Genomic DNA, 25575 nt, shown 5'->3' on the forward strand with positions numbered 1-25575 from the left:
CAGAAGTGTCCTCCTTTATGAGGGTACTGAGGCTTTGGGGATGACTTATGAAAAATCAATCCACTCAGTAAATAAGAAAATGAAAGAGATTAAGAAAGCGGGTTATCAAGGTAGTGGAATACGAATTAATTACTTATGCCCTTGGATTCCTCATGTTGTCCACACTTGATCTAAAAAAACCTATTAAATAGCCTTTGAAAATCAATCCCAAAACTTGAGCTGAAAATGTTCATTGAAGTCTTTGTTTCAGAATTCCTTGCTTTATTTATAAATAAAACAGATGTATTTACTACCATCACAGAATCCAGTCTGTTTGAATTATGTTTTCTGTAGGCCCTTTAAAAGAAAATCCTTAAGCTGATCATAAATTTTTGGGGTTAAAAAAATTAAAAGAAAATTACCCAAATATATGATCAGCTAAATTGTCTGGACTGTCAAATCCCACCCCACCAACCAATCTCAAATAAGAACCAGGAGACTTTAGCTTGTACTAGAACACAGCCATCAGGAATATCTCCAGCCTAGATAGAAGAAACTGAATAGTGGTAAACTTACCACTTTATTTGAAAAATGGAATCTACCTTCACTGTTAAGGATCTATCTTATATCATACACATATCATACATATCCAATTTTATCATTGGATAAAAATGTCCAATATTAAGGCATTCATTATGTTAAATATTTGCCTTTTCCTTTGAATAGGTGAATGGCTATATTAATATGATTAATATTATTAATTATGTTTGTAATAATGTTTGCCAGGAGTGCTAATCAGTGGTGACCAGTCATTAATTAATTGACATTTTTAAAAGAAGAGGAAATGTTACTCCAAAATATGTGTGAACTTCCGTTGTTCGAAGACCTGTCTGAAAATGAGATTTGATAGCTGAAGTTGGCAGCTATTTCCATTGCTGGAATGAATGAGTTTCACTATTTGATCAAAATTCTTTTCAATTTTCTGTGTTAATTTTAGCCACATTATAATTTGACTACAAGTAGCAAAATCTGAAATGGTCCAGCAAAATCTGCACGGCCCTATCATGCCAAATTTTTAGGTGGTGCTAACTCTCCTTTCTCCATCACTGAGAAGTGGTCCATCGGTTCAGGCTGTGCATGTGGGTCTGGAAAACTTACCTGCTCCCAGAGACTCCCTGAACAATTTGAGGGTCTGGATTGGTGCTGCTTACCTAGGAATTATGAGCTCTATGGATCTGAAGCTAGTTTGTTAATTAAACTGAGTTTTCAGGCTTCTGTAACTTTCGCTCCATGTTTCAGTGAGAGACATTCCACTCTGTAGTGGCTTTTTCACCTTGTCTAGTTAACTGGCTCTCAGAGTACTAAAAGTAACTAAATACCACCCTGATGGGGTTTAATTTATATACACCTCTGCCTTCCATTTCAGTGTAGACTCATTCCAAAACATGTTCTTTTTTCAGATTATTTTTTCATATGGGCCAGCAAGCCTTTCTCAACAGGTAGAGCAATATTCACAAGCATGCTGTCCTTCCCCGTGCTCTTTAAAATGTATGTCCAAAAGCAAGATGCTGAAGTATCTTCACTGGTTGAGATCAGAGTAAAAAAAAAAACCAACTTTGAGCAGGGCCACCATACTGAAGGAATTTCTTGTTTCTTAAAGAATCCCTATCACTAGTCTAAGGATACCTCTAAACCCATCTGACTGGGGATTCCTGGTGCAGAAAGCTACTTACACTCCTATATAGCTCAGTTGTTTTTAGTTTGTGTGTTGTTTTTAGGAACATAATTTTCATGCATTTAGCACCTGTGCTGCAGCCCCTGGTTGTCTGGACTCAAAAACACTCTAGAGAACTTCTTTTATCTGTTGATTGCCTGTTTGTTCAGCTTTACTCATGTTTATTTTCATCTTTTTTATTTCTTGTCTTTTTTTCCCCTCTGGGATTGTTTTGGAGGGAGAAGCAGTTGCATGCGGAGACCCATGTTCTCATTTAGATGACAAAAGAGCAATGGGAATTGCTAAATGCCCCAGTAACATTGGTTGCTTCACGTTTGCAAAAAGAGCCAGGCAATTTTGAGAGTCTGATCAATAAGCTACAAATTGTGAACTTACTGGTGTTTCCCAGTATCTGGGTGTCTGTTTCTATAGTCTCTCTAGCCCTTATGCAGAGAACAAATTCTAAACAAACATGATCATAATTCATCTCACTACTCTGTTGAAAGTCATACAAACACTCTCACATCACCTTGAAAAATAGTTGAGATGTTGTTCCTTACTGTTTGTAAATGGTGCAAATATTTACACATGCAAATATCAGATGGATTATGAAAAACACACATTACAGTGTGTAGATCCCTGCAGTAACAAGCCCTAACTCTCCTACGTTTCTAAAAGGAGTTTTATCTTTTTCTCTACCTTGCTACTTGTGTGATTATTTTTGAATGAAGTAGGTATTTTCAGTTAGGCAATCTCATGGCCTAAGGTAGGTGAAAAATGTTTCCTTTAATAAAGGAAAATTTGAATTGCCCTAACTTGCTCTGGCTTATCTGTCTTTTTGTTTGCCTTGTTTTGCAGGAATGAATTAATTTTTTTGTTCACAGGTATTTCTGTAAATGTTTTCAAGCTACATGTAGTAATGCAAGATCTTAGTATGTCTGGACTCTCTTGTGTGGCTTAAAAACATCTGTGCCATAAAAGTGTGGTGAAGAAACATTATGTGGTTGCAGTAACGTCACTAACCACAGTTCGTCAGTAGTTGAAGGTGTTACTGAAAAACTGTCCAAGCAAGTGGTTCACACACAGCACCAGACTCTTTCCTGATAAAGTCTGTGCAGTCTCTCAGCAGAGCCATCCCAGCGCAGAATTGCTGTTGGGTAATGCTCAATATGGGATGGGAAACATGGGAGTTTATTTTGTTTGCTTTTTAAACAGGATTTGGTCTTTCAATGACCTTCATAGTTTATCCAGAGTTGTGTCCATTAGTAATTCAGATGAAATGTTTGGTTTGGGGCAGAACTAAGAGGTTTGAGTACACCCAGATCTGCTCATGGCTAAGAAATTTGCTTAAAAAGCAGGACTAATAGGCTATGCAGCCAGCTAAAGGGATGCAAAAAAATCCTGAGTGACTGAAACCTTTTACTGTTTGGCCTTAGAGGGCAAAGCTGAATTATAGCAGGGAAATGCCTGTATTGCCAAGCCTTTCTCGTGACTGGCTGAGAGGACAAAGTGAGGAGATAGGAATGGAGACGGATAGGATATAGTTGCTTGCTCAGTGATTTTTCTCCTTTTTAGCTTTTAAAGTAATACTCCTTTTCAAGGACTTTTTCCTTTCTCCCTTCTCCTCTGCGGTTCAGGTTTTTTTAGTCCATTCAGAGGCATATAGAGTCCCACAGCCATGACACCGCCTGAAAAAAGTTTGACAGGTGAGTGCAGCCCATTAAGGGCCTGAGGATTCACTCCCAATGCAGTTCTTACATGATAACAATTTCCGATTTCAGTTTTCAGGTGCTTGGTTTATTAGCAACACAGCAATTCCTGCAGAAAGCTGACTGATTAAATGGCAAAACACTTCTGTTCAAAACCTCATTTTCTATCAAGCTGGTTCTGATGGAAGAGATTTTCAGTGATTCCCAAAACAGCATGTAGATAATTAAGAAAAAGCCCTTGTGGTTCTCAAGCCACCAGATTTGTGAATGGTCTATAAATGTGCCTGTCGCTCTAGTCCAATCATCTTTCTACTCATTACTTGATTTCAAGTAATACTGCAGCAAAACTAGATGGCTCAAATGTTTATCCACTGTATTTTTAAAGTGACAAGCCAAAATGCCACAGACTAGTGATGAACAAATACCTCCAACTTATTAAACTTGTGTATCTTGCTTGCTTTTCATTGTATTCTGTTGAAATTGCATTTTCTGTCTCTTGAAAATTTCCTTGGTGACTGTTAGATATATCTGACTCCCTGATTTCTTCAATATGAGGATGTTTCATTTATTAGCCTTTGGAAAGCTGATAGGTGGAGATTGGTATCTTGCTTCCATTCTTATTTTTGAGTCTGGTTTTTCATTTTTGATCATTATCTGATGCACAAGCTTCCTCTGGCAATGCAGAAAAAACAGCCCCAAACTGTGTGATTCCACGTCCCACACGGTGGGGCTGGGGAGAGGACAGAGCCGTAGGTCTGCTCTTTCTGTGCCAAGGCACTCTGGGCTGGCTAGGTCTCTGCACAGCCTGTTCAATGCGTGCAGCCACGTCAGGCCTGCAGGGAGACTGGGAAAATGCCTCACTCTATCTTCAAATCTTCACCAGAATATCAGTAGATTACCTTTGTACCTGCTATTTGCCTGTGCTTTTTAAGATTATTTCTTTGTGGTTTGTTCCTACTCCTGCTTCTAAAAGAAGTGCAAGTCTTTCTGTGCTTGTCTGACATACAGCATATTTTCAGGAGCATGACATATACAAGAAGCATGGTTTTAAAATCATCTCACTGCAAGTAAATTCGGGAAACCACCTTTGCAAGTGTTCCTCCGTTGTTCTTAGTGAAAGATCAATCCTGACTGAAGGTAAAGAGCTTTGATCTGAAGAGGGACAGACTGCACACATTCAGCTATTTCTGTCACATCTAGAGAGAATCAGTCCATCTGTAAGCGTTTCTTGTGCTTTTCCCACACTCATGCTTTTGGCCTTAGACAAAAACGAAAGATCAGGACCGTAAAATCTGAGAACCAAAAGGTGCCTCTCTTGTTTTTCTGTTATACAACTTGTAGTGATCTGCTGCTGAAGAATTAGTAAAGTTAAAGCTTAGATTGTCTTCAAAAGAGCTAAAATCTCTATGGCTTTTTTTAAATTTGGTGAGAGCATCTGTGTATTCAGCGCTTCTGAAAATCAATCCACTGATTTGGGATCTGAACCTAAATAATAAGTTGGTAGAAAGTTGAACAAACTCACACAAATGCATTTCACTAAGAGACATAGAGGTGTGCAGGTTGGAGGGAGTAAAGAATTCAGAGGAAGTTATATTTAACTCAGTTTTCACCTTCATCTGCCTTATTTGACTCAGTTTTCAACCTCCACAGTTTTTAGAGCATTTTCTCTTCCCCACAGCAGCTGTTTTACGGTAGATGCCCTGTGGAACCCAGGCATCAATTCCACATCAGGATTCAGGCCTCCAAGTGCAGGGCCTCCCATGAAGATGGCTAATGGTAGTATTATAGGTCATAACTCTCTTGCTCTCAAAAATATTTACAAGTACAAGTAGTGTAATTTTACCTACAATTCAAGAAGGATGCTTAAAAAAATATCTTGCTTTGCAGTATTTTCTTGGTCTAGTAACTGCCTTTCTGCCGATGATTCTCATGTCACTTGTGTCCACAAATGTGTGTAGCTGGTTGGAAGCAGAGCTGAAATGCATGTGAATCTCTGCAACGTAAACTGTATGTATGTTTGTGGGTGCTAACATTGTAGTGAATTGGACTTTCAAGTGCTATAATGGCAAGGGAAGGCAGTGTACACTGAACAATCCCCCCCCACATCTCCTTTTCCAAGTACACACAATCTGTAAATAAAGCAGCTCTTTTGCTAAATTTTATATAATATTTTGGCATTCTAGTCTGTTCTTCTCATTAAAGAAATAATGTCATGACAGGCTCTTCCTCTTCTATTTTAGTTGTATGAGTAGCATCATATTCTTGTTTTTCCAGGCAAACTGTCATGCATGTCGCTCTGCAAGGAGATGCAGAAGGTAGAATTTTTGTAAACTGATGTTGAAACTTGAGCTACTGATCTCCAGTGAGAGCTGTCTGCTTATTCCTATTCTTGCCAAAGGCATCAGCTGAGGATTGTCCGTCCTCTTGAGAACTGAAAATGTGTGACACTGAATGAAAGACAAAGTAATATATCAAGAAACGATATCGCTTTGGGTTTTGTTTTCTTTTTAATACTTGCAAATAGAGTGATATTGTCTTACTCAGTAATATTTGTAATCTAGAGTTGCTTCCTGTCATTGGCAGTGGCCATTACTGAATATTTCAGAATAAGAGCCAGTTTCCCTCTTTTTATTTCATCCCCATCCTCTAAAACGGGTGTCTGCAGCATACAACGTGCTGCCTGTTGGGACCCATTCTTGCCACTAGCAGAGGATTTGCTAAAGCCCTGAAGAATGAGATTTAATAACTCTTCCAGATTTTTTTTTGCTAGACTTGTCTATGATCACTAATTGTCATCCAGATAGATGTTCAAGTCCTCTTTTAATTTCAGCTCACAGCTTCATCAGTTCTGCATGACAATATCTGCAGAATGTGTAAAAGTACAGTATCTTTCCTTTGTGTGTTGCCAGAAACAGGAAGGATTTTTCCCTGCTTATCTTTTACCTTAGAACGATGAAGAATGTTGTCTTTCATCAGTCCTTCTTTGTGTCTTCGAGAGGTCTCCTTGGATGACTCAGGTTCCCAAGGGACTTTCTCAGCTCTTAGCTGACGAGGTGGGCATAGCAAATCCTCTTCTGAATTCTGGAGTTAACTAGCTAGTAACTGAACCGAGGCATTTGGTTAAATAAAAATTCCTTCCCTTTCAGTTAATGAGGGTTCTTCGGGAAATTCTTCTTATGTCAGAAAGCTAACAGTTCATGAAGACGTGACTCTGTAGAGTCAGCTGGAAAAAAGAGAATGGACCAGACTGGAATTTATATTTTTTAGGCAGGAAAAAAATATGAAGGGAAACAACTACCATTTGCTTTAGGTGTGCAATGTGAATAAAGTGAGAAAGCTCCTTCAGGTGCCATAAAACACGAACCCCAGTTTTCCTTCATAAAATTTTTTACAAATCTTAAGCAGTGAAAATCAGGCAGGCAGAATTGTTTCTCATCGGTTTCAAGCACCAGACTTTTGCTTTTATTCTGAAATAGGATGAACTTAAAGACAAATATGATCTGGAGCTAGATTAGAGCCTTCCATGTATAAAAAAGCAACACTGCAAGTTACTGATTAAAAGAAGGAAAAATCAATCTTTTTAATAAAAGGCTTCTGCTTGCTCACAGGAGGAAAGGGGTCAAACTTGACTCAAATGGTGTGAATCCTCCCTGTGGGCAGAGCGATGCTGTGGTCCTGGTGAGTAAGGGACTTGACATGAGAGGATGGTTCTTACTTTCACCTACAGAGAAGGCAGAGGCTTGGCTTGGGGATGCTTGTGTTGGATCCTGTCTGTCAAAGATTGAAAGCCCATTGGGATGTTTTGCTGTGGCTAAGGAGAGGCTGGTCTAGCACAGCACTGCTGTGTATCTGCACATGAACATACGTGGTGCTATTCTTGCAGTCGCTTCCCTGCGCTCTCCTAATGCCTAATTGGAAGCTGAGCAATTAATCTTAAGAAGCCTTGTCAGAGTTTCTTTTTGGAAATTGGTGCCTTTAGTGTTACATAGACAAGGTGAGTCTGGCTGCCAGTTCCCAAGACTGTATTTGTAATAGGAAAGCAGCAGATAGTTGCAGTTTAATAAAGTCCCTTGATGCCCTCATCTGCTGGATAATAACTTTAATTAGCAGTTAATGTTTTCAGCTACATAAACAGTTTTTTTTATTTATGTTCCAGAGAAAAGTTACTCTTGATAGTAAAATCTTTAACCTTAGATCTTAAGAAGCTTTTTTTAAAATCACAATTTGAGAGAAGTAGGATGCTTTAGGGGTTTTTGCTGGCTACAGAATCATGTAAGTTAAACCACTCTAAATATACCTATTTGAAGAGTTCTTAACTTTGCTATTTCTATTTTTAGAATGGTGATGAGCTCCAAGGCAGGAACTTGCCTTGTAAAAATAAAATCTCAGGCACCCCAGTTATGTTGCTACCCACCTCTTCAGAGATACCTGGGATCTTTGCAATGAGAGATATTCCTGTATGCTGTTGCACTTACAGCAACTGTTCACAGTCAGTTACATCCAGTGCCCATTGCTCTGGGGCCCAGCTGAGGATATACCGTCAGCAGGCTCTTGGGGCGCAGCCGTAAGTGATGGTATTTATGATGCTGCCACTGTTTCTGCTCATATCTATTGCCCTGGACCATGGGTCTTGGTTGCTTAGGAACAGGTTTGTGAGATGACAGTAGTGCCTCTCTCTTGGCTTTCAGCATATAAGGAGTGTTAATTTGTAGGAGTTCATATTGTAGCTGACTTGCTCTGTGGTTTATTAAATCCAACGTGTTTAACTAGTGCATTCTCTGAAAGAATTCATGTAGCTGAGTTTTCCAGCTGTCTTAAAAGTATGGCACAGCAGGCATCAGCTGTGAACTCTCAGAGCAGGGCAGAGCTTAATACCAAGTGTGACATTTGGAAGAGTGTCTAGGGGGATGCGCTATGCCTGCTTGTTGCTTTTCAAAAGCACTTTACCATTAGTCAGGCTTTTTATTTTTCTTGAATTTCAAATTCCTAAGGGAGTTAGACAGAAAGGGAAGGGTTTATGCTTCCCCAGAATAACTGCTTATGTATTGTCCCACACAAAGCCCCCCAACTTTTCACACCACAAATGTGCAGCAGGTAGAAAAAAAAGGCAGGGAGCCTGACTCAATACCGGACTATACACAGTGCTATTCCTCCATCACTGCCTCCCTTTTCTACTCCATACTCCAAATTCCTCCAGCCTCTTCCTTCCCTTCTTGCTGCCTCGCCCACCCTCCCACGCTCACTTCCTCCAAGTCTCCTGACAGAGCAGCCAACATTTGCACAGCTCCCAGCCAGCTCCTCAGCAGTCAGACACAGCAACATGTGCCTCTCCTGTGGGCTGGTGCATAAAGAGTATAGCTAGTTATGTCGTGTAAAGCAGAGCCTCACAGATCCTGTCTTGTGAGCTATAGCCTACTGCATATTATGGTACGAGAAGGCTGGTTTGTGTGTCATCAGGGTGACAGCAAAGTAGCAAGGCTTATTATATTCTTATTTTCACTTATTATATTCTTAAATTTTCACAATTTAAATACCCACAAGGAACAAATTTTCCCTGAGTACAACAGTCTTTTTGAATGATAATGTCATTGAAAATTCCATTTTGCCTTTGCTTTAAATGCTGGAAGGTTTCCCAAACAACAATGCAAGAAGAAAACAGCTGTTTTCTGCAAGGCAGAGATGTGTGCAGAGAAATTGTAAACTCTACCGTAATTCTTCAATACTGTACAAGAAAGGCTTTAGGATCTGTCATTTACTCAAAGTGATAGGTGTTTGTACAGCACCTAGCAAAATGATACTTGTTTTTTTGGTTCTTGGTTTTTTCGTGCTGTTCCAATTTAAATGTTAGTAATGGAAATCATACAATGCAAATATATTCCAGTTCATGTAAAGGGATGTAATCAGCAGTTCACACATGGGTTTTTAACTGTTGTAATCAATGGAAATTTATTAATGCAAGTAAGGGCAATAGGATTTGGTCCCAAAATGTCTAGCTTTGCAATGCCTGAGCACTCTGGTATGTGATTACTGGCAGGCTAAGGTGCTGTGTGAGATTGGGGTATAATGAGCTCCTACTAAATTCTCCTTAAATTTATTCTTTCTTCCCAGAGCAGAGTGGAATTGCATTACCATGATGATATGTGCACTCCCACTGGGAATCAGCCAGGTGGAAAGAAAAAAAAGATGGTTTTCTCTGCATTAGCTGTCTCAAGTGCTCAACACATGTAATTGTAAGGTGCAGGGACATATAGGGAGTTCTGCTGTGACATGGGACCTGTTCTTGCCTCCTGTGCAGATAGAGGCATCCCCCAAATGATGCGGTTTGGCACAGATTTGTTGTTGGTTGGGAGCTCTGCTCAAGCCCAAGTAGTATCGCCTCTGCTTGAGCTTTCCCATGCCGTATGGACATGTCTGATGGAGAGGCAAGAAGGAATTTTCTAGGAGTGGTGAGAGGGCTGTAGCAACCCTCTGGGATGGCATCTGTGTGCACTTGTCTTATCACTTAATAGCAGCCACAAAATTAGGGACCATTTCTTATTTGTGCATGATTGCTTTCACCCCAGGTACATCCTGGCAGGTTGATGGGAAAATAGAAATAATACAATCTGTGAGAACTTCTGAATGGCCCTTTTTTAATGGGTACCATCAACCAAAACAACTGGTAACTTTTGTCCTTCTCGTATGACTCATCATTGCCTATGGATGTCAAGAATGTGTTGACTTTAACTGTAACAAGTCACAGTGGGGAGAAGACTCGTGGGTAGAAAGAGCACACTGAGATACAGGTGGCAGTGTCCAGGGCAAGGAGTGGCTGATTTTGTGACTGACAGAGGAGAGTCTTCTGTCTTCCTCTCTGAGAAAAAGTTTGGGAGCACCAATTAACTGTGATGTGCCAAGAGGCAGGATCTGTGGCCTCTTGCAGATCTTGAACTTGGCATAAAATCATGGTGGTGCCTCGGGCAAAGCAGTGTTTTAAGCTCTGACATGGGAGTCCATAGCTGGAGTTTGTCTCCTCAACTAGAACATGTCTTCTGCTTCTGCTCTTCAGCTACTGCAAAAAAAAGCTGTGTTCAGTTACGCTCAGCCCCATCTACTTCCAGGGAGAGTAGGTAAAGTATTGATGACTTTTGGTATAGTCTCACCCAAGGAAAGAGTTTCTCTCATCTAGCTCTCTCCTTTCCTTTGTTTTTCCTTTCCATGGCTGTGTTGCTCAGTTCTCTGGTAATCTTTGTTCAGGGACATTTCTTCAGACAAGCTGATCCTAATGGTCTCTTCGGGCCTTCACCGCCAGCAGGATGGCTGTAGCAGGAAGCAGACACATGTTTTCTCAGTACACCCTCTCAGAGTTGAGTACCTAAATAATCTCTATCACTCTGAGATACTCTGGATAACAGTCCTGTCATAGACTTTACAATATAGGGATGTGCTCTAGCATCATTTAACCAATATCTGGTTGAACTTCAGTCACTACTGTGAACATAAGGGCAATTTGTATGTCTCCAGATTAATTTAGTTCTGTTCAAAAAAATGATTCACTTTTCTCAGTCTCAGTTCTCTTGGTCCTTGTTTAGGGTGGCACAATAGAGGCACACAGAGAAATTCAGCCCTTTCTCCAAGTTACCCACAGTATGTGATCGATCAAATGGCTGAAAGGGGTCAAGGGCTTGAACCATTTAGACAACAAGGGCTTGCTGGCCTTGTTGAACGTGGCTGCTCCAATAGTGTCCAACACCTGAGAGCACCAGAGCAGCTCTGGGGTGGGTATGGGATTGGCATTCATTTTGGTAGGCTTGGACTTGAGCTCCATTTGTACCAGGGATGAGTCATTCCTAAGCCCTAGGGCAAATGATTCCTGCCCTAAAACAAGTGATGTAATTGCCCTTTTCACAGAACTGCTGATGACAAAGACTGTGGTTTAGCTCTCACATACTCAGATCTAAAGTGTAAGTCTCCCAGACTAATAGGATGGGCCTTTGTGGACTAGGCAGGAGGGGAACCACATGTCCTACAAGCAGGGTCCCCAGAAGGCAGTCAGACAGTGTGGGAGAGGGCAGAAAGCTTGGACAAATCCAGCTACAGGTGTTGTAACTAGAGAATTAGCAGCTGCTGGCATCCAGCTAAGCCCCTGCAAGGGGCAGAGACAGAGATCACAGCAACACCAGCTCTAATGAAGCACTAGCAGCTTCAGGGATTGCTGCCCACCTGAACTGGGGGGGATTTCTTTCCCCAGAAAGCCAGCAGTGTAGGAGCTCTGCTGTTTGAGGGATGTCTTATTTTATACTCTGACTGTATGTGCTTGAACACAGTTATATGGAGACTCAAACTGCTACATGAGCTGCTTGCTGCTTTTGGAAAGTGCAAATAATAATATTGCAGCGTTGTTGCACCACTGAAAGTGGCCCAAGTCCAAAGCAGGATTTGGTTGTGTGCTTTGGGCGGTAGGGTTATGTTCTTGTACCAGATGGAGACTTTAAATTTTCATCAGCAGGTTTATAAACACAAAGAATATCCTTTTATCAGCCCTCCGGTCTTTTACTAATAAGCTGCAAATGCTGAACTTCAATTAGCGTGGAGTGGAGGCGCAGATGAAATAATGTACATTCTTACTGATGATTATCCATCATGTGAGAATGAAATCAAGACATGAGTAATGACCTGTTTCAGTTTTGGGGGCTTTTTTTGTTGTTGTTGTTGGGTTTTTTCTCCCCCTCTTTAACACATGCTTGGTAGTATAAATGAGTGAAAATTGCAAAAAATAATTTGGGCCAGATTCTCAGGTGATGAAACTCCATTTCAGGCGAATGCAGTGTGAGTTTTCAGCCCTGCTTATCTTTGCATTGACTTCTGTAGGTGGTGGGTCAAGCCAACACAAAGGTGTGTGACAGCTGTGTTAAGTTTGCCATGGAAGGATAAAGAGTTTACAAAACTACGCTTTTCCCGCTGCTGACAGCTGGCCAGAGAGGTCTAAGCTTTGAAGCAACTCTGCTGTGTGTTATCAGGGAATCCCAGCTTTCTTGAGGGGTGTAGGTGCATGGAGAGGGGAAAGGGATTGATAAGCTTAATGCTGCCTTTGCCTTTAGCAGCACATTTGCTGGCCTATGTGGTGTGCTTGTGTTCTGTACATGTGCCCCAGCTGAGAAGCTCTTTCTGGACACTGCAGGCATCCAGCTACTGGGCTTGTGCCCTGTGGTTTATAAGTCATTCAGGAGATTTGTGCATTACAACAGCAATATCAGCTCTTTAGAGGGTGTTGAGGAAGGGCCTCTACCTTGACTGATATCTTTTAGGGAGGAAAAGATTGAGTGTATTTGCAAAGATTAGTCTTGGCACATAGTTTGAGAAGGTATTGGGAAATTGTCAGGAAAGCTGAGGAAAGGTGCAACCTCGTGGGATACAGATTGGTTCTGGGAATTCTGCATCTAACTTTTCATGTCTTGCCTTAAGAAGTCTTTGCTGGAAAAGTAATCCACTAAGAGGATAGGGCCTACTGTTGAAAAATAGAGATACATAAATTTGAATCAGTAACTGAAAGAAAACTGTTCTCCCAATAATTTAATTGAGTACTTTCTGACTAATCAAACCCCAAAATATACCCCTGAAATACTTACAAGTGACTTCTTCGGTGGATTGTGCTTCAACAGAGGATGGCTGCTTTATAGGTCATACCGGCTTAGAAGAGAAGAGAAGAGAATAGAATAGAATCATTTAAGTTGGAAAAGACCTTTAAGATCATCAGTCCAACCATTAACCTAACACTGCCAAGTCCACCACTAAACCATGTCCCTAAGGGCCACATCGCATGTCTTTTAAATACCTCCAGGGATGGTGACTCAACCACTTCCCTGGGCAGCCTGTTCCAGTGCTTGATAACCCTTTCAGTGAAGGGTTTTCAGTAATATCCTTTCAGTGAGGAAATTTTTCCTAATATCCAATCTCAGATTGCGGGAGAAAGGCAGAGCAGCATTGCAAAGGTCTCCCCTGACACCATGAAACCAACAAGATTTTGCTCTTCCTGGATCATGTAGGGTTGAGATTTGTAGCTGGAGGCAGCTGTTGCTCTTTTACAAAATATGTCTGTGAGCTGTGCGTAAGAAGTAGCAAGATGACAGTACGGCACAGGGGTTTGCAATTGCCACAGGAGTCTGAGCACAAGTGCCACTTGATTGAATTAACAGAGATGCATGAGACTTCAGTTCTAACTTAACATAGGCACCAAGGCTGAGAGATTATTGAGGCAAAATGGACCTGTTCTCTTTGATTAGCTCTGATTTGCTACTCTGATGGCATATATCGATGTTAAAAGAAGGCCACTAAGCTTTTCTTTGTACTGCATTGGAAATGACACATTGCAAGAGGAAGAAAAGTTCTATTTAAAATTACAGAATCGGAGATGAAGTGAAATTGAAAAGAAAGATCAAAGATAGAAAGTAGAGGGAGGAAGAAAGAAGCAATGTACAGTATGGCTGCACAGACACCTTAATTTCAGTTTAATGAATCTCTGACCACTCAGGAAGGGGAGGGTAACTCTGTGTACTGGGAGGGAAAGAACAGCCTTCTGCCACCGCACTGAGATTTCCTTTGAACATGGTCTCTTATCAAAATGAAGGACTGCACTCTGCTTCATATTTCACAGAATTAGAAAAGACCAAGCTATTTTCTGACTCCCTGCGTCCTGCTTATGTAACTTGCAGATGACGGCTGTGCAACCTCTGGCTGAGCCCTGGAAAATTTTCTTGTCGGTGACTCAGGTGCTTGGCTGGCATGGCGGGCTTGGAGATGAGATTGCAGTTAGAGACACTCCCTGGGTACCAGAGCCCAATTCAAGGTCCCTTTATGGAGGCTTTTCATACTAGAAGCTGTGTGTGGCTTGCTAATCATCATGGTCACGTCATTGCCAAGAGTCCCTGTGCTGATGCTGTGTTAATTATGTGCAAGTACAAAGCATCCCCCTTGATTGCATTGGAGCAGAAGTGAACCATAGCCCTGGCTGTTATCCAGAGATGTGGGTCAGCAAGGAAGGAGGAGAAGAGCTAGACAAGAATGAGTCCTTGGCCTTTACATAAATGTTATCTATAAAAATTCCTGCAGGATGTGGGAAGAGTGTTTAGTGCAGCTGGGCTGCAAAAATGGGACTTTCGCAATCCGCATTCCCAAACTCTATGCAGTCACCATAACAGTGTTGGTTTCAAGGCTCTAGATCTGGCTGAAAGCTGAGGGACAGGACTACACATTGTGCTGTAGGAGTAAAATTGAGAACTATGAAAAGGGAAGAATTAGACCCAGGGATGAAGGGAGAAAAAAGGAAACAGGCAGAACTGCTTCAGCTGCAAACTAGACTTCCCTGTGGGTCAGCTGTTGTCTCCCAACAGCAGAAGATCCCAATTTCCACCTCTTTGGAAGTATGACTGAGAGGAACTAGGAGGTGCATACTACCAAGTAGGTTCAATCACTGCAGTAGGGTGAGACTGGGACAACTATGAGATCCCCAAATACAGCCCATGTTGTATGAATCTATGCAGCCAGCCCCTCTGGCAGTCCAGCCAAGTTTAAAGCAGTACTTAGCTCACTCCTGCACAGAGCCTGTTTGCCAGACTGCAGTTAGGGGGGACAAAAAAAGATTTTGCCACAGGGCTGACCTGGTGACTAATGAGTTTCATTGATCTTGTGCTTGCAGGAGAGAACGATTTACCCTCTGCAGTTCCTGCAAGCTTTTCTGCTGGAGGCTCTGAGAAAACAAATGTGAGATGTTATCCAAAAGCGGGGCTGTGTGAGCCCACTGAACCTAATGATGCTGCTCTCTCATGGATGTATGAACATGATAGTGCGGAAGATACCAGTGTCAGGAAATGTCTTGATGGCTTCTACAAAATGCATTGCAAAAAACGGCCAGACAGAATGGATCCCACCTATGAGGCTGCATCACAGTGTCTGTCGCAGAAGATTTCAGAGCTAGCAAACCGGGATGGAACAAAATATGCGTCACGTTGCTTGCAAATGGCCCAGGTGGTCTTGAACAGAGATGGGTGTAAGATCTTTCCAAACCACCCCACTACTGCTTGTTTTTCAAAGCCAGCTGAGGGAGAAGTTGTCTTAGAAGACAGAAAGAGAACACCCGGACTCTCAGATGATGTCCTGCGATTCCTCTTGAAAGAAACATGGACAGAGCATAGCCCTGACATGCCACATGAGAAGTGAGCAAGATGCTGGTTTGTTTCTGTCATTGGAGCTTGGCTTTCACTCTGAAAAGAGGTGACTTTCTTGGAAAGACACTGTTCCTCTTAGCACCACCTTCAACACCACATATTCCATGGACGGGTTCATCTGGATCAGACCTTGCCACCTTGGCCTCTGCAGGGCAGCACCACATAAGGAGCATCTGTGGTCCCTGTGTAACTGCTTGGGGTGTGTTGACTAATCGGGATGGGTGATGTGTGATACAATGTCTGTTGCTGGGACATCAAATGTGATGATTTCTACATACCAGGCTTTTAAATTGACCTACATCCCTACCCCAGCTGAACAGTGGCCCAGCCCAAATTCGGCCCCTGTGTGGGCATGGATGTCCAAGTGCTGTTGACTATAACAGACTGATTGAATGAGCTTGGCACGGTATGCCCCAGACCTAGGGAGGAAACTTAAGATTTTGATCTGTACCTGACTGATACTGTAATGCCTATGCCTCCACGGGGGTGCCTGATAGCTGTGTGTGTTTATCTACAGGCATATGATCCCACAGGTCATGACTGCAATGCGGGTGAGCTTTTTCGACAGTAAAAGTGTGTGTGTGCATGAGAGAGAGAGGAAATACAGCTTCTGAGCAGGGTTTTTTTTTTTTAACAGGAGGGATAAAAAAAGAGAAATAAAAGCTATATCACCTTAGTGATGTTTCTAACACTTCAAATGCACCAGCTGAGCAGACTGAGGATTTTTTCCTATCTATATGAGCTGGTTTAAGAGCAACCTGAAATAGATTCATGAGCAAAGGCCCTGCAGAGGTGTCCATAGGGAAGCTGCGGAGTTGGTGCCAGCTGCCCTGGTAGCTGCCTGCTGTAAGATGCAGAGTATCTAGGAAAAGCAGAGCTCACATCTCAGCATGCCCAAGACTGTGGGTCGCTTGGTTGATTCAGTAGAGGCAATGCTGCTTTCTCCAGCTCTCTCCCTACCCATTAGCCCCTGCTGATTTCTGCTACCATGGGGTCTGAGCCCAGAGCTTTCACAGAGAGGAAGCCAATGCTCATTGCTTGAGTACACTCTATTATCTTTGTTGGCACTGCACCAGACCTTGTGATTACCTTCCTGGTGTGTTGATGGATGAAGGAAAATGTTCTGTGAGATGTTTGAACCATGGAGGTGGTTGCTCTCCAGTAGGGATCATCTGGCGTTGGTTGGTTACAGCAAAGGTTTGCTTCTTCTAACAAGCTCTGCTGCTGTTTATACCCAGAACTTTCTTGCTCTGGGTTTAGTTGGCAAGATCACCACTGGCTGCAGTGGGAACTGGCCCCATGCACTGGTTGCCCAGCTTGAGTTGTGGTGACTATCGCTTGCCCTATGACATTAAGAGGTGACCTGAAGGACTAATTCCGAGCAGTTGGTTTTGGTCACTGCCACCTGGGGAATTTAAAGTGCTCTGGGTCTGATGCATCACTAGGAATTTGGCAGGCCTAATTCTCCTTTGCTTTGTGCTTGTGGAAACTGGGAGTGAATCCCAAGGAAAACAGCTGCATGAGGGGTGCAGACCTGGGCTCCCTCTGTCAAAGCCTTGGTGGGAAGGGTGCTGCTGTCGCGCAAGGCTGCAATTCAGGCCCCTCTACTCAGCATGTGGGAGCCCTTTGAAGTGGTCAACCAGGAGCAAGAAGAGCTTCCGATCCCTCTCTGGACAGGTTGTGTCAGCCATTAAAGTTATGCTTTACTGCCTGCAGTTATTCTTATAAATGTTCTGTTCTTGAATGATGTATCAGGCTCTAAAAGAGACACCTGGGGGGAGAAGATAGTTATGTGGTAGTTCTTATGAGGGTTGCCAGGCCCACTGCTTTGATGTAGTTTTTGCTTTGTTTCACAGCTTGCTTGGGGGGCTTGCAAGTCAAAGAAACCTTCTGGAAAAATTCTGAGCTTTGTCTTCTCCAAACTTTTATTGTTAGATTTTCATTAAAATTTAGAATAAACCTAATTATTTTATGGCAGATTTTCATATTTTAGGTGCTTACAGAAGCAGAGGAGAGCCCAGCTGGATAAATTAGGCTCCAAAATCCCATTGATTTTTAATGATAACAAAACAAGCTAAATGTTTAGGGGTGTCTGACAGTCTTGTCAGATATCTGGTGTTAGGAGCCGAAACATGATAGAGTTTAGGATACCTGATCACGGCTACTGTGAAACAAATTCTGGAGAAACACTTAATTTTAGGAGGTGTTTCACTGGGATCTTATAGTTCAGTCACTTTTATTAAGTTAAACAAGACTGCAGCACAGAGAATAACACTCATCACTCCTTTTCCCACTCACTGCTAATTAATTTTTTACAAACCTGTGCTGGAACCTGCTGTATGTATTTCCTAGTCTGCTGAAAGCCAAGCCATTTGTATTACTCATTCCCTTGACAAACATCTCTCCTCGATTTCTTCAAGACATGGGGAGATGAATGCATCCCTCTCCTTTGCCCAGTGTTCCAAGCAAGGCTCACCAATTGCTTTGAATGGGCTGCACTTGAAAGAAGCACAGTCCTATTTGGCATTTTATGATGCTACATAGAAGAAATTGTAACAATGACTATTACCTCTGGTGAGCAACAGCAAGGGGCCTAACTTATGTCTGTTTGAATTTCTTAAGCTGATTTGCAGTTATAACTAAGATGTTTTGCTTTGAATTAACAAAGTTGGATTTTTTTTTCCTCCTACTTTTGTGGGTTCTTAGCTTTTTTTGTGTGTTGCTTTTGTGACTTTTCTCAGCCTAATAGAGGGGAATCTACCTGTGTTCTGGATCCACTAAACTGCTCTTTCACAGACTACTTCACTCCCTTCTTGCAATGGAGTCTTCAGAAAGGTGGAAGCAGCTTTCAAGGAGCAATCAGCTTAAAATGCGTAGGGCTGCCAGGATCCTGTGTCAAACCAGTCCTCAGCATTGCAGAGTGGGACGAGTGTGTTACAATGCCAACGCGCCTCCCACCACTGCAAACACAACCACGGGTGCCTTGTCTTCTGCTGCCAGTTGTAGAGGCACAAACTTGGCCAGAGCTGCTGCCCCCCTCAAACAACGGTGTCCAGTCACCGATGGGAGAGAGGAGCAGGACAGACCCCAGGAAGAGTGAGAGCACAGGGAGAAAGAGGAGGGATTTGGCAGGGGGAAAACTGCCCCATGAGTGCAGGTGGGTGAGTAGGTGCCTTGGATTGAGCTTTTGAGTGGCTGTTCTCCTGAATGTTGCCTCCCCACCCCAACCACTCACCTGCAGACAGGGTAAGGAGGCAGCCCTTCCCTGGGGCAGCAAGACTGTCCCAGCAGGGCAGAGTGCTCCCAGGCTCCTTCCTCTGCCAGTTTAAATGCAGCTTGACAGGACAGCGCTTCTGTCCTGTTTCCCTCCCCACCATCACCCCTCCACCAACCTCCAGTTCCTTTCTGTCTTTCATGATGGTGCTAATGAGATCCCTGGAGGAGCTTTCCCTTTAAAATGAAGCAGATCTCTCTGAGCCCAAAGAGCCTGATGTCAGTCAGCAACAGAGCAATGAACCCCCACACAACCACTTAAGGTCTCTCTCTTGGAGGCCTCCTATCTACTGGCTCGGTGGCTTCTTTGCTGCTTTACTCCCTCTGCCAGGCAGACGTGTGCCTTTGTGCATGTTTTCCACCCACAGGTTTGTCCACTGAAGGGGTGGTTTGCTGTTGTGATGTTGCTCACTGACTGGGGAAGCCATTCATTCTCCAGTGTGGACATGTTCAAGGAAGCACGGAGAGCAAGAGGAAGGCATGTACAGAAGGTGACAGCATATGGGTGAAGAAGAAAGAAGAAAGGACGGTTGAGATCTCAAAGGTCAACATCAAGGTTCCCAGCTAATGCAGTTACTCCAGTACAGCCACACTGCTTGCACCAGTTTTAAGATTTGATCTTCAGCATTTCAGTTTGGAGATAGCTCTTACTCTGCCAGCTCAGTTGCTGAGACCTCTCATCTGTTCTGGCCAGATGCCAGCATGGGTGTTTGTGTTTCGTGCACATCAGATTCCCTGCTGCAGTTTCACATGGGGCTGCTATTCCTGCTTTGCTGCCCCTGGCAGTTTGGCACAGCTGCTGTGCTCTGTGGGTGTTTCCAGCAAAGGCAATGGAAATTTGGCTGCTGACTTTAACCAGAGCAGGAAGAGGCCCTGCTTGCCCAGCTGGCTGCAAATTATGGCCAAGATCTTTGGATTTGGTGCAATCTCTCTTTGCAAATAGGTTTATACTGGGACTGTCTGGGTTTAGGTTGCTGTCCTTGAGTGATCGTGAAACTGATACATCTGGCTTCTTGTTGGTTCTGCTTGATGTGTTGCTTGCTTGCTTTTATGGCAGGGGTGTTGTACGTGTGCTGGAGGGCACACAAAATATTGGAGCAGACCCTCAGCTGCTCCCCTAGCTACTCAAGTTAATGGTGCTAGGGGAAAAAAAGGAGTTGAGATGAGGATCCAGCATAATTTCTGTAGTGGTAAATATATCCGCAGGTGCTGGTCTGTCAGAATCCAGAGAAAAGCATCCTGCAGGCAAAAATTATGGAGGAGAGTAATACCAACTGTTTCAGCAATAGATAGAGCTGGAAAAAACAAACGTGCTATTGAGTGTGCTATCAATAATTACAGTAACAGTACTAGCCTCTCCCTGCCAGCTCGCATTGCTTAACCACCACAGATCTGTCACAGCTACAAGGTCATTAATACTGACAGATGTAGGGAGCTATTGCTGAAGATGTACAGGGAGGAAGGAAGGTCTTCAGTGTGAATCAGATGTTGTTGCTTATAATTTTTTGCCAGCATTTATGCTGTTCCACACAGTTAAATATGAGTTGCTGTGCAAGACCTTTTAACTGCCATTTTAAGGGAAATAACCTCTGAGAAAGAGAGAGCTGGAGAAGTCAGAGGACTGCACCTGAATCCCTTCAGTTGCTGTATTATGTTTGGTGATGAATTGGTCTGTGCTTTGGGTTAGCTCTAAAACCACCTGGTCTCCTAGTCAGATTTAAAAAAAAAAAAAAAAAGCCAAACCCATACAGTTTCCACAAAGAAAGCTCAGAGCAAAATATGAGGTTCTTGTTCTTTAGGAGAGTCCTGCTCCTACTGATGTTTGAGAGATACCTGCTGGGCTTTGATGGAAGAGAAAAGAAGTCCTAATGGACTCTGTCTGACCCTAGATCAGCCCCAGAGCCAGATGTGGCCTTCCTCACTCATAACAAATGTGAGGTATCTGCCTGGACCCCTCTTTGGGGCTGTGAGGAGAAAGGGTGCACACAGGGTGCTCCTCCTGGGGCCTGGAAAAACCTGAGCTGCCATCTTTTTATCTGCTTTTTGAATGAGATTTAGAAAACATTCAAGGGAATAGCTGTTCATTTGTTGTTAAGGGTTTTAAATGATGGCAAAATGAGGCAATCTTAGTTTGGAAGGTGCGTGTCCATGCAGGAAGTTAATCTGGGGTCCCGCTGTGGGGGGATTGTGCTGCTTCTCTATACATCAGGGGCCAGAGGGGAGGCGAGGCGCCTCTGGAGAGGTCATGCTTCTGCTTCAGCTCCTCCGGGCCCTTGGGGCTGCACAGCCACCACCTTTAACACGCCAGTTTTCTTACTAGAAATTTCTGATGCAGCAAGAAAAGGGATAAGAGGACTCATTACTCTTCAACCCTTTAGGAAATGAGATGCAAGCAATGACAAAACAGAGAATAGGCGGCTGCTGAAAGAGCATGATGATAGATACCGGCAGAGGAGAGCATGAAACTGTTTGATTTTAAAGAGCAACGTAGGCAGAACAGACTGGATGCAGCTGAAAAATTTGTATTGTGACTCACATCTACAAATCTTGGCTGGCATCTTGCAGAGGACGTGGTAAGCTCTATGCTACTGAAACACACAGTCTTTTGAAAAGTTTGTGCCCCTCACGGTCAGGAGCGCCTGTAGTTCTTCTGTGCACTGCTCACTTCCAGGTACAATATTCAGCTCATGCCAATAAGCCTGCCAAAAATAGATGTGTGTCTCACACTGAGACAGAAGGAAGGGCAAAGACAGAGCCCCTTGGAATAAACATCTCTGGAGCAGGTGATAAATTTGACGCAGGTCTTGTCTAGAGGAGAGGGTTTTTTTCTTAACTGTATTTGGTTTCTTTGGAGTATGAGTCTGATTCCTGTGTCCACGCTGATTTGCACGGTAGGTGATTGAGAGGCTAAGTTTTGAGGAAGGGTAAATTACCTACAAGGAGAACGGATAGGGGATAACTCTCAGTTCAGTGCTTTTTTAGGTGGGTGATAATCTGGCATCCTGGGATGCGGTTTGGAAGTAGTTGGCCAAAGTGATTCTCTTTGCATGGTTGGAAATGCTACTGCAAAGCACTTCTAGGTTCACTGCCTTCACAGGCAGAGCCCCCACACTTGTTGGAAAATGAAGAAGAGGAAACTTGTGGCCTTTGCGAATAAAACCAGAAATTATGTTGCTTGGGGCACCTTCCTAGAAAACAAATGAAAGTTCATGAAGCTTGAAATTCCCTCCTGGGATGGGAGGGAATCTGTATCTAGGATATATAAGTTCAGATAGTTGTAGCAGTTACATACAGAAAGGCCTTGCACTGTGGTTATTTTTCACCTCTTCTGAAGTCAAAGACATGAATCAGCCCATGCTCTTACTCCAAAGTCCCAATGCTTTTGAAGTGACCTAACTGTCCCTCTGTCCTATCCCTACGTGTAGAAAAGGATGAACGCTCCCGTGCAAATGTTCCTGCCCTTAGACATGTCTGGTCCCAATGTTCATGTCCCAGCTTTGCTGCTGCCATGACCCCTCATACACTGCTGAGTTTACACTATCTGGGTATCTGTTACTATGCGAAATATCTGCCTTCTCCTGTCATGTTGCTATTCCCTGAATTTCAAGTATTTCAAGAATTTTGAGCCCTGTTGCCTTTTAGGTGGTGTTTTTTTTCCTTCCATGACTGGAAGAAGCCACAGAAGCACAGTCAGAGGCTCATTAGTTTTGATCTAACTCTGCTTAGCTGCCCTTGGAAGGACTGAAATAGTGGCCTGGAAGTATGGTAGATAGATGATGGCTCCTTCCAGTTAAAGAACAGTTTTTTCTGGATGTTTAAGTATCAAGAGTGGTACGAGGCCCTCACAGAAATATCCCATGTTCTGTACATTTCTCCCCAGCCTGTGCAATAACCTCTGAGAAACTGTGTTTCCTTTTGAGGGGGTGAAGTGCTTTCCTCTCTGCCTGGCTTGCACTTGACTTAGCTTTGACCTTTCCATGGTTTCAGCACTCAACGAAGCACGAATCATCTTCTTATCAGAGGCCCTTTGCTGTTGGTTTCTCTCCATTCACTTTGTTTGCTTCTGTGACCCACCCCATCATTTTATTTTTTCTCCACTGCATTATTTAAGTCAGGAAATAACCTGTTTCCCTGGAGGTGAGGATCCAGGTGATGCTGGACCACTTTGTACCCAAACATGCCCCACCACTGTGAGCTCAGTAGACAGCCGGGCTGCTTTGGTTCAGCTTTCAAAAGCAGACATAGCTGTAACCACTGAACATTTAGCCACTGAGCAAAAAAATGCACGCAAAGTTATAGTCTCCTTGAAACTCTCCTGCTAGCTGTTGCCCATGCTGTGTGCACACTCTGGGCAGGATAGCTTGCAAGTGACACCTTTGCGCAGTAGGAAACATCCCTCCGAGTTGTTGTTTTTCCCTTGCTCTAGCCTGAGCATGACTTGCCGCTCAGCGGGGCCGGCTGCGTGATCCCAGGGCAGAGCTGCCAGGCAGGGTGATGCCAGGTGCTCTCAAGCGCCCTCCTGCCCTCTGCTTCCTGCCCACTTCAAGAGCTGTAGGAGGGAATTTTCCCAACTTTCCCTAAATCATGCTGCTGTGGCTCTGGCAATTTGCACAGAAGGGAGAGCAGGGACTCTTGATTCCCGTTACAAAGGTTGCACACGTGCAAGTCACATTTGTTTCTTTCCTTGTTGCAATGACCCTGCCTGAAGCAGCAAAGGTGTCCCCTCCGCAGCCCGTGTTCCCTCCACCCAGCTCCCCTCTGTCTCCTGGTGTGAGCCCCTGCAGCTGCGTGCCCTGCAACGTCCCAGGGCTATTTCCAGGAAGCCATGGCTGAGCTTTGGGCTTCCCTGCTGTGACCTCTGTTCATCCCCCTGTGCGCTCTGGTAGTATGTGGGGGCTGCTTTTGCAAAGGCATTTGGTGCCTTCCACTGCAGAACAAATCCAAGGGTTTTTTTCCTTCTGCTTGTTCAAGAAAGTGTCCTGGCTCACAGCAGAGGAGCAGCACTCCAAGCCTGGGCTAGGACAACACCTAAAACCCACAACACCCTTCAGGGCTGTGGGTATACAAGATCCCACAAGATCTTCAAGTGAAATGTGTGAGTGAAGTAAAAGATGGGGAATAACATCAGCCCCATAGGGTTTGACAAGCAAGGCCAAAATTGATCCGTCATTGCCAAGTAGGAGGAACACAGGACATGGTGAGGACTTGACAGCCAGTGCCCAAGGGGTTTCCCTGCTGCACGGCCCAGATCCAAAGCCCACCCAAGGTCCTTTAGAGATGTGTGCACTTTGGCTTGGGTATTTAGCAGCTGAGCTGGACCAGCATCCCTCAGTGTCTCAGAGGGGTGACTCACGCTGCTGCAGGTACAAAGCCCCCTGCACATGCGCACCAGCTGCCTGGGTTGCCTTGGGGGTCATCTTTGGACTAAGTCTGGCAGGCAGCGAGTGCCAGAAACAAACATTACATAAATGCCTGATCCAAACTATTTTGTCATCCTTGATGAATTTTCCTGCTATTAAGTCATTCCCCACTTTCCTCAGCTCGGACCTCCTCCAGGATGTTTGGTATCGATGGCCTCACTGATGCCTACTCCGACAGAATTTTTATTTTCCCTCCCACGCAGCTGCTAGTGGGAGGCAACTGATTCATGCCAACGACCTGCCCGATCCTGGAGCCGAAAGGCAGCCAGGGAGAGAGCTGAGCTCCTGTGACAGGCAGGTGCCGGAGCAGATCCTCAGCAGGTGTCAATGAAGTAGCTCCCAGCCTGTGAATGGAGCTGGGGCCATTTACACCAGCGGAGGATCTTTCCCCAGGAGTTTGAGGTTTTTTGGTATGCGTGGGTATATCGGGACATATGGTTGCTAAAATCAGTGTGCAACAGGCAGTATACATCCTATATAAATGTGTCTGTTTCATTATTGAGTGTAGGTGCTTTTGTGTGGGGCAAATGTTTTCCCGCAACACAAAAATTCATTTTAAAAATACCCTGTTTTGTAGGCTTTCCCTAATGACTGTTTTTCCCTGCACATCTATTAGCCAGCAACATATACCAGCATTTCTTCCTTAAAAGTAAAAACTGGCACATAGCATGCAGAGCATAAAATAAGATGTGATTAAGACAGTAGCTGGAGCTAACCAAAGCCAGAAAACTCATGGCTGAAAGGTCAAACCTTTATTTAAATTGCCTTTGCAATGGCCTATTTATTTGCAGGTGCTGTGAATTAAGAGGGAAAGTCTTGTAAGGAAGGAGCATCTGGCATGGAAAATCTCACCTCAGTTCAAACTGAACAAAGTTTCACTCGCACTAGAAGGTAGGTTCTTGTAATGGGAAATGTCAGTCAACCTCAGGGCAGGTAACACTATCCAGCATTATCTGTAATGATGGCATTTCTGGGTAAGATGCAGTACATGGGCCAGGAATGCTGCTAAATGGGTGCTAAAATCAGCACCTCCTGCCAGGGAAACAGGATTATTCTGTGATTAAAGATACTGAGGTGGGGATAGGGGAGATCAATGCTATGCCCTGCAATGCATTTTCAGTGTGACCTTCACAAATTGGTTTGTTCTGAGTTCCCAGCAGCTTGTTCTGGGTATCTGAGAGCTTTGAAGAAGGAGTGAGAGGACAGGGCATTTACACTCACATCTTTGGCTAACAGCAGCTCCCCTAAAAAGGCTGCAGTTAGATGTTGAAATAATA

At 43.7% G+C, this 25575-nt stretch overlaps 1 protein-coding gene across 8 annotated transcripts in view; it reads left to right on the forward strand.

Annotated features, from left to right (window-relative positions):
* The window catches only part of SHLD1 (shieldin complex subunit 1), a 97303-nt gene that overhangs the window by 64965 nt on the left and 6763 nt on the right, over positions 1-25575 (forward strand). For 7 of the 8 annotated variants that reach the window (XM_076334943.1, XM_076334950.1, XM_076334944.1 and 4 more), the window contains one exon: positions 15077-17577. In XM_076334943.1, coding sequence (XP_076191058.1) covers positions 15077-15597 — 521 coding nt within the window. In that variant the 3' untranslated portion in view covers positions 15598-17577. Of the gene's footprint in view, positions 1-15076; positions 17578-25575 lie in introns of those variants that run through there. The other variant, XR_012995049.1, reaches the window with a different exon arrangement.

Source organism: Aptenodytes patagonicus, chromosome 3 (genome assembly GCF_965638725.1).
Source record: "Aptenodytes patagonicus chromosome 3, bAptPat1.pri.cur, whole genome shotgun sequence".
NCBI classification, from domain to species: domain Eukaryota; kingdom Metazoa; phylum Chordata; class Aves; order Sphenisciformes; family Spheniscidae; genus Aptenodytes; species Aptenodytes patagonicus.